Below are 10080 nucleotides of genomic sequence, written 5' to 3'. Positions count from 1 at the left end.
AAAAACAGAAGGCTCATAACAGTAACAGAAAAGCAAAAAACAAAAAAACCAAAATCGAAGAAAAACAAAATAAATACTTTCAAAGGAGAACTTATAGAGAAAAGCAAAAACAAAGAAATCATAGAAAGAAATTAGAAAAAAAAAAAAATACAAAAATCCAAAAGTGAAAACGGAAAGGCCGAATAAAACTAAACTAAGACTGATCACTAAGTTAAATAGAGAATTCATAAAAGTACCAGTTACAACTACAAAGACTATACTAAAACAAAGCACCCAACGAATCCGCCTCACGCACCTCCTCAGCCAGCAAAAAGCGAAAACACCTAATGCGAAACTCCCGAAAATCATTCGCCAAAGTAATTTCCGGCGGAAGAGAGTTCCAAAAAACAATACCAGAGACCAAGAAGGACCTCTGAAAGGCGACAGTACGAGCTGAGGGCACGCAAAGCGTATCCGTTCGAGTAGGATCACGGCGAGATACCAGGTCAGGGCGAAGACGCAGCAGATCGCCAAACAACCCAGGAATCCCCAAGCACAAAGCCGTATAAAATAAACACCCCATGAAAAAACGCCGACGATTACGCGGCTTAAGCCAACCCAAACTACGCCTGTGCTCAGAGATGTGCTCCCGCCGCGGAACGCGCAACAGAAAGCGCACACAGTTATTGAGAGCCACCCGAAGCATTCGCTCCAAACCATCGCTTAGATTGGAAAGCACGGCAGCACAATAGTCGAATACTGGGAAAACCAAGGCCACAACCAGTCTACGCCTGAGCACAAGACTAAGGCGATGATCGTACATACGCAAGCGATACAACGCCGCCGCTGCCCTTCCAAAAACACCCGCAACCTACCGAGACCAAGACAAGGTGCAATCCAGCACAACCCCAAGATAAGAGAACTCGGCGACAACCTCAATCGGCTTCCCCTCAAGCAAGAGCACCGGCAAGTCCTGACGACCTGCGATATCAGAAATATATCTGCTATTCCCAAAAAACATGGCCTTAGTCGCCATTCCAGCGCCATGCCAGCATTCAAACGCAACCTATTCGCCGCACACCACTCCACAACCCTGACAATATCAGCATTCAACTCAGCCAAAGCCTCACCAAGTAACGCAGGAGGACACGAAAGGTAAATGACCAAATCGTCAGCATACAGTAAATACCGACAGTGACGCAAGCAACGCGGCAAGGCATCTATATGTATAATGAAAAAAGCAGCGGACCCAACACGCTACCCTGCGGTACACCGCCACGAAGCGGCAACCACTCGGATACGCCCCCGCAATCATCCCAAACCGCCTGCATACGGCCAAACAAATACGAATGAAACCACCTCAACACATCACGCGAAAAACCGAAACCATCGAGCTTTCCCAGCAACAACCCATGATCAACTGAATCAAAAGCCTTCGTGAAATCCATAAACACAGCCACAGTTACCGAACGACTGTCAATCCCCTGACGAATGTCATCCACGAAACGCAAAACAGCAGTTCGTGTCCCCAACCCCTCGCGAAAACCCGTCTGATGCGGATCCAAAAAACCCCCATCCCTACACCAGCCAACGACCTGGTCAAACACCAAACGCTCAAGGACTTTAGAGAGCGCACACAGCAAAGAGATCGGTCGAAAATCAAAGCAGCCTACCGGACTACGCACCTTGGGCAAGGGTGTGACTAAAGAGAACTTCCATAACGCAGGGAAATCCCCACAGCACAAGGACGCATTAAAGAGCTCTACCAAGAGCGGCAACAAAGAAGCACGAAACGCCTTGTAAGCCGGTATCGGCAAGCCATCAGGCCCACAAGCACGAGTAGCCACCCTAGTGATAGCAGCAGCAACACACTCACCATCCACACGCACGAATGAGCGCAATACCCCCTCGCCAGCCCCCCACATAGGCCCTGCGAAGTCCATAAACTTCGGAAGCGGCTCACCCTTACAAACAGACGCAAAAAACTCATTCAAACGACACAGCGATAGGTCAGTCGACCAAACACAACGCGAGGCCTTTGTCAATCCAAGACGGTCCAACTCCCTCCAAAAAACCCGCGAACCACCCCCCGCAACAAATCGCTCCTGAATAAACGCAGACCTCGCCTCACACAATCGCACCTTCACATTCCTCCGCAGCACACGATACCGCTCCTACACCGCTGCCACACCAGAGCGCTTGAACGCCCTAAAACACAAATCCCGATCACGCATAAGCCTCCGGAGCTCCAGCGAAATCCACGGCGCCGGCCTCCTTCTCACGGTGACCTCCCGCAACGGAACCACCTGCTCCAACAAATCGTCCAGCAGACAGTTGAAAATCGCCAGCTTCGAGTCCAGCGATAATGGCCCAGACAACACCGCAGGATCAAAAGACGACACGATGCCATTCGCAGTATCCCAATCAACCTCAGCCCAAGGCCGATACCGCAACGCACGAGGCGCACTCCGAGGCACGAAGTAGCTCCAAGACACAAACACCAGGTCATGCCCAGACAGAAACGGCTGCGCCGACTGGCCCCACCCCACCAAAGACCGCAGGTCAGTAACGGCACAGACATTCAACCACGTATGGGACGTCGCAGTGTGATGCGTGGGCTGCAGGGGAACAATACACAATCCCTGTGATTCAAAAAAGGCTTCAAGATGCAAAGCATCATGCGAAGACCCCTGAAGATCAGCATTGAAGTCGCCAAACACGCAGCGAAACTTATATCCAGGCAGCAACGCAACCAACTCCTCCTCAAACAGAGACAAGAAGTCAGTCTTCGGTGGCCTATAGACCACCGCCACCAAGAACTTAGGACGTGAGACGCCCCATACTTCAGCAACAAGGAACTCTGGAACACCATCACGCGGACCAGAAGAAGAGGACGCCACAATTCTTCCACACAACTCCTTACGTAAGTATAAGGCCACACCGCCACCATGTCGGCCCCTGCGATCAACTCTTAGCACAGAGTACGAAAGCAGAGCAACCTGCTCATCCAAAACACAAGCACTAAATCAAGTTTCGGTAACCGCGATAATGTGATGAAACTCCGCACTGAAAAAATCACTAAACTCAACAAAATGCGCCGGCAAAGACTGAGCATTAAGGCAACATGCGCTCAACACCGGATCCGCCGACAGAGCAGGTGCAGCACGCGCAGGCACCACCTCACCAAAAAGTCAAATAGCTAGCTGCGACAGGTCCGTGGAAGGAAGCGCCCTCACAGGTCTAGGCGAAACAGCACCACGCACAAAAACCGCAGCATCAGCTATCCAAACGGAACCCGGTCGAAGAGCAGGGAACCTGCGCAACACCTGCGACCGCAACTGCTGCAACCGAACCGGTTGACGCCGATTAACATAAACTCTACCACTTAGATAGTCCGGGGAGATATCAGTGGCCACCAAGTCAGGCTTCTGGCGCTTCGCAGCGATCATCTCATCACACTTGGCCACCGATACCAATTCCAATAAAATAGCACGGACACTACCCGCCCGCACATCATCTCTCCTGCGGCCCATACGCTCTGGCTTGACGACCTCCGACACAGGCAGATGAACGCCCAAAGCACGAGCCAGCGCCTCCACCACCTTCCTGCAGTCTTCTGCGCCACTGGAGACCTCAGGCACCCCTTAAACAACAACCTGTGCCGCTATGTCCTTACAAACAACACGCAGCAATCCAGCCTCATCCGCCCGCGACATAGCACCCGAGGACACCGTTGCAAGCCTGTCCTCAATGTAACGATATTAATCAGTCTTCAAAATTACCGGTATATGTTGAGACCTGGACTGTGTGGTCACTGGTCAAAATAAAGACTATAGTATCGAAAGGCGAAAGGACGAAAAGGATTTGACACTCTTGGGAGGAGGGTTGAGCGGAGAGGACTAGGTGGACAATCCTCTGATTTGTTTTGAGACTTTTGTGAACACGTGCACAGTTTGAATCTGGTCCGACCCTGTAGTCTGCAACAGATGGGTGCAATTGGTGCATATAAATCAACCTATAAACAATAAATATAAAACGAATAATATTTCAAATATCATAACTCAACAATGAAAGTGACAGAAGATAATTACCTCATCGCCTTTTGTTACGAGGGTTAATACTGGAGTCTCCATTCAAATTCCATCTACGTGCCTGAAAAGTAGAACGAAACTGTAAGGTAACGAAAGGAGTTTAACAAGGAGTAACATCCCCAAGAGACACGATTATTTTATTTATGCAATTTTATATCAATGCCCAGTCGATCTTTTTCTTTATAAGGACAAAGGGTTATATGACTTACCTGCGACGGTTTTTATTTTATTTATTTATGTATGAATGAGGTATGAATGCGTGAGCTTATTTAACTGGCCTTCTTCGATAATTTATAATAAATTGATTTGTTTTTCGATCGATGAGTTATAATAAATATTATTACTATCATTATTATCATATTGATTATTATTATGAGAAAATAACACTGAAATAAATTTAATGTCACATCAACAACCCTCACACGCTCCACTGCAGCAGCAGCATCCCTGGCAGCAACCTCCACGTCCCTGCTAACAGCAGACACCGAAGCCTTGCACTCTACTATATCACGCACAGCAGCAACACCCTTAGCCTCGAAGTCCTCGACTCTACGACCATAGATATATTGAACAATATATTGTTCAATATATCTATGGTAGAATCGATAACGGACGTCATCTTTACGTTTGTATTTTCATTTCAGTACGTCCGTCAAAATAAACGTCCGTCGGTAACGGACGTTGGAAAAACGATCGTCTGGCCCCAGCCTAAGAAAACAGAAAAACTTATGCTGCCAGCTATTTGTCGAAACCTGGCCTCGGCAGGAACAAAACAGTCGCGCACGAACATATATATATACAATATATACATATGTATACGTATATGTATATTGCGACGGTGGAGCTTTTTACCCCGGGCGGGTTGGACCCCGGAAACACACACGTGCCTTCGGCGCGATCTGTACGAAACGGAAAACGGAAAACGGAACAAGAAGATTGTTGGGCGCCAGACGCGTTATCGCGTCACTTAACGAATTAACAAAACTTACGGAATAAACGAATGCAGATTCGGCGAAGTGGCTGGCTAGGCACAGGCTGTCCAACAGCGAAATAAATGGTAGAGTGGCGTGGATTCACAACAACAATTCGGGCACAAAAAAAATAACGATAACGCAAAACCAAATTCGTAATTACGGAATACTGTATTTTAACAAATTCGGCACGAAGTACAGAATCGGTAGATTTATAAAAGTTCGGGAGTAACAAAATATAATTCGTTCCACGGTAGCGGGAAATTATTTACGGTAGTACAGAATTATAATTTAGATTTTCGGGAGGCCTAACGGGAGATTACTGATACTTTTTACGAATTGACCAAATGTACGCTAAATACGAACGGGAGAAAGGCGCGGTTTTACACGGAGCGCTCTTCCGTGGCTACCCTACGGTAACAGGCAAATAGATTTTACAAACTGAGCGGGAACGTAACGGAACAAAATATTTAACGCAGGGGTAACAAATTACCCAAAGAAATTACAAATGCATACGGTAGAACATATTACATAAGTTGTCAAATTATGATCAAAATACCATACAGCATCACCAGATATCACCAAGGCTTACTTAACGTATTACTTAAATTTTACTTAATTACGGAACGTACTAAATTATGCCACGTACAGCAAATGCACAGGAGGGACGGTAAAAGACCGAACTGAAGACTCAGACATTATATTTTCCAAAACGTACGATAGTTTAATTCGGCCACGAGGTGTGCCGGGAGGAATTGCAGAATTGCCCAAAACTCCAATACGTAAACGGACCGGACCGTACCAAATTGCAGTGGGGCTCGTACCCACCGACTTACCAAAAAAAATATAACAAAAATACGCAACACTTCAAGGCAATTCTCAATCCTCACTTGGCTACGTCGTGCCCCTCTCAAAAGGTGGAAAACCTTACCTTATTGAAGGAGTTCGGCACCCACTGATTTTACTGATTCTAATTACTAACTTTTAACTAGTGACTCTAACTTTTGAACTGGTGAAGCTAAAGGGCGGACGAGAGTGAATCTAAATTCAACGGTAGCGATAAAACAGAGGTCAAAACGAGAGCGGTACGTTAGATTAGGAAATCGGAAAAGGAAGATCTTAACGGGTGCGGAAGGATCTAACTATAAACGTCTGGTCTGTTCAACGGTGTGTCGTAGAGTGGGACGAGTTGAGCGCCGATGTCCAGGATCTTCTTTCTCGGAAATCGTCCGGATTGGCGTTTCCCTCTCCTAATTAAGCCACAGGTGTAGGGCGCAATTCTTCCGAAGACAATCGAATTTGCCTATTCGGCGCCTCTCCTCTCCTCTGACGTCACCATCCATACTTCTTCGTTGGCCGCGCTCGCTTTTCAATACTGACCGGCTGGCTGTCTGCGTTCGGAAGGCCATCCAAGGCTGCGTCGACTCAGGCACTAGGAGTCCTCGTCTTCAAGAACAACATCTCTATCCCGGAACGGTAGATAGTAGTTTGGTCTGGCTCCTGGCCAGTAAGTTACGGGACGAGAGGTGAAACTAATCGATCCATGCCACCCTATACGCCGTCTCCGTAGCATCCATTCGTCGGTAGCAGAGTGTCTTACGCACCTATCGTCTAGCGGGAGATCGTAGACGGGTCATCTTGCGGTCCTATACGCCGGTAGCGATTCGGTAGATCGGGAGACGGCAGATGTTGGCGATGCTGTCATCAGCTGATGGTCCGGTCCACAGCGGGAGAGTGCACATCGATATTTTGATTGGCACGGATGACGTCAGAGTTGTATCCTTTGAGGAAAAGGGCCGGGAGGTCATCGTAGGTCGTCCTTGGCTCAACTCGTCGGTATTTTCCCAGGTCACATAAGAGAATATTCGGAACAACAACGAAAATTAGCCTAATATACGGAATATCTCTTATTTCAATTTAGCCTTGGTGATTCTGTTCGGTGTGCTGTAGTTTTCTTCAATATCAACGGAAAACGGAAGGACATTTTGGAGATTTGGGTGCCGTAGTAACGGGGCTGAAAACGTTACGTTACAATATATATATGTATACACTACATTTCGCAGTATTATTTGGTTCTAAATGTGGCGGGCGTATGTGATGTAAGTTTTCAGTTCAGAACCCTTGTAACCGCCTGCTTTGTCCCGCTCGCATCGCTATTGTAAGCCAGGATGGCAGGATGCGCGTTGTTATTTATCCAGTTCTCTTCTTGCTCTGCCGGAGTACGGAGGTCGGAATCAGTTTCTCCGATGGCTGAGCGGAAGCCAATGTGCGTTTTTTGTGATAAAAAAAAAAAGATAAAATACTTTTTCTCGCAGAAAAACGTTTCACTTGATGTGCTGGAATATTGAGAATTCGTAAAAAAAAATAAATTGCAATACAGCAACGTAAAATTGCCACCAACTTCAAGTGACATTGATGGTTACCATTCAAAATGTTTGAGCAATTTCAGTGCATTAAAAGCGAAATATTAACAATTTGGAAACGTCATTTGTTGCTTCCGGAAGTGAACAGCAACAGTTACCAGAGCCTTCAATATTTGCGGTTACAAAGTGAGCGTAAATAATTACTCGATCAATTCTCTTAGTTATTTGTGTACAAGTTTTAAGGGGCACACCTAGTGTGAAATTTTCAAAAAATCGATTTTTTTTTCATATTTCGATGGGTCATACCTTTGAAAATAACATACTCAAAATTTTAAATCGATATCTTGAATAATTTTTGAGTTACAGCTATTTAAAAGAGTAGCCGCTCGGCAGTTAGATACATAGTTGCATTGGCTATCGGACAAACCTGAGCTATTGTTCGGAGTCTGCCGTCTCTTCCAACCTTTGTGTTACGATTTCGGTTTCTATTGTGAGCCTCCAGGTACGGAGAAATATATAAGTATAATTATTTCGGTATATTTTTCGTTTACTGCCACGTCACGTATTTTCGGAGCCAAATACATTAAGTATTATTGTGACCGTTGTATCGAGTACTTCGTAAGTTAGCGCGTTTTATGTAATCTAAAATGAGTGAACAATCTTCCTATTTAGATAAAAAAAAGGAACTCACGATGTTCCCAGATACCGATCAAGAACAAAAAAACGCAAATTTACTGGAAACCAACATACATTTGAGCAATCTACGGCGAATACAAGTACGTCCGCAGAGAAACTATTGCATAATAATGACGAGAATATTGTGATTGACCCATCCCATGGATATTGTATTCTACAGTTTGTCTCAGTTGTTGGTGCAATCAGCAATTTAGTGGTGTGCAAAACTTGTCACAAGGAAATTACTTTTAATCAAGCAAGTCCAAGAGGCCTGGGGTTTAAAATAGCTGTCATTTGTGAATGTGGTAATTCGTACATTAATTCTGTACCAATGATTGATAACGCATTCGAAATGAATAGACGTCTTGTTGCTGTGATGCGTCTTTTGGGCGTCGGAATGAATGGGATCAATCTTTTTTGCGGACCGATGGATCTAGCGAGCAAATTTTATCATCAAACTATCGATGGATGTTTTACAAATTCATGGACTGCAGCCGAAACCGTTTGTAAACTAAGTATGCAACAAGCTGTGAATAAAGAAAAAGAGCTTACATCAAAAGAAGAAAACTCGGAGACAAATTTGACTGTTAGCGGGGACGGTACCTGGAAAAAACGTGGTCATACATCCCGTTTTGGAGTAGTTACGCTGGCAGGAAAATACAGCAAAAAAATTCTCGTGTGAAGTCTACTTACTGCCAGAGTTGTGTTGTTTGGGAAAAACGAAAAGAGAGCGATCCTGAAGCTTACGAAGAATGGTCATCGTTACACGAAGAAGAATGTGATGTTAATCGTAAGGAATCTGCCTCAAAAATGGAAGTAGATAGTGTAAAAGACATGTTTGGTCGTTCCATTAGTAAGTATGACGTAAAATATTCTCGCTATATTGGCGATGGTAATAGTGCCACTCATAAAGGTTTACTAGATTTGAATCCTTATGATACTCCGGTTCAAAAATTAGAATGCTATTTACATGTGAAAAAAAGAATGGGAACGCGTTGCCGAAATTGAAAAAAAAAAAAACCAATAAGATGTTAGGAGAAAAAAGTAAGACAACGCAAAAGTTAACTGTAAATTTAATAAATAAACTTCAAAAATATTACGGTTTGGCAATTATGAGAAATCAAGATAATATAGACGAAATGTATGAAGCAATCTGGGCTACGTTTCATCATTTGTGTTCAACTGATGAGAAACCAAACCATGATAATTGTCCAGAAGGCGCAGAAAGTTGGTGCGCTTATCGCCGCGCAGAAGCTGAAGGAATATTGAGTAAGTTTAAGCAGGATTACCTCCCACTGGATCCAGAAGTTGAAAAAGATCTAAAGCCTATTTATGAAGACTTATCTCGACATGAATTGCTTGATAGATGCAAAGGTAGTAATACTCAAAACAATAATGAAAGTTACAACGGTTTACTTTGGTACTTTTCACCAAAGCACTTTCATAATGGATTGAAAACTATCGAATTAGCAAATTTTTTTGCAACTTCAATATTCAACGACGGTTACTTCTCAATTTCGAAGATATTTAATGTAATGGGAGTAAAAGTTGGACCTGCAGCAAGAGATTATACGGCTTCTAAGGACGAGACGAGACTACGAATCGCTGATCATCGCCAACGGGCTTTTTCAAATGAGGGTCGATCATCTCGAAGAAGAGTTTCTTCAGCTCAACAAGCAGTTTTTAAAGAAAAAGAAGGTGAATTACATGGGCTTGGAATAGCAGATTAGCTATAAGTATGATTTTAATCCATTTATAACAGTGAAAACGATCATTTTATCTTTAAACGCGTTATTCTCGAAGGTTACGGGGTTCAATGATCGAAGTTTATTTCAGAAAATCGACAGAAGATTATCGCAAAGGCACTCGATCTTATATCACGTAATTTGCAGTGTTGTGTTCAACAATCGATTCGGATCGCAAACAACTGTGCAAATATGAGTCTCAATGGCAGAAGATATGAGAATCAGGTAGTGCAGCATTAGGAAACATTCGTTCATT

The 10080-nt window shown here is 44.4% G+C and overlaps 1 protein-coding gene across 1 annotated transcript; it reads left to right on the top strand.

Annotated features, from left to right (window-relative positions):
* Nucleotides 1-9038: 9038 nt before the first annotated feature.
* On the top strand, nucleotides 9039-9847 carry LOC125501170. Its single transcript, XM_048656363.1, has one exon. The coding sequence runs from the start codon at nucleotides 9039-9041 to the stop codon at nucleotides 9807-9809; it is 771 nt and encodes a 256-aa protein (XP_048512320.1). The 3' UTR covers nucleotides 9810-9847.
* The last annotated feature ends 233 nt before the right edge of the window (nucleotides 9848-10080 follow it).

The sequence above is a fragment of the Athalia rosae genome, chromosome 5 (assembly GCF_917208135.1).
Source record: "Athalia rosae chromosome 5, iyAthRosa1.1, whole genome shotgun sequence".
Lineage (NCBI taxonomy): Eukaryota > Metazoa > Arthropoda > Insecta > Hymenoptera > Athaliidae > Athalia > Athalia rosae.
This window is presented reverse-complemented; position numbering and strand designations above follow the sequence as displayed.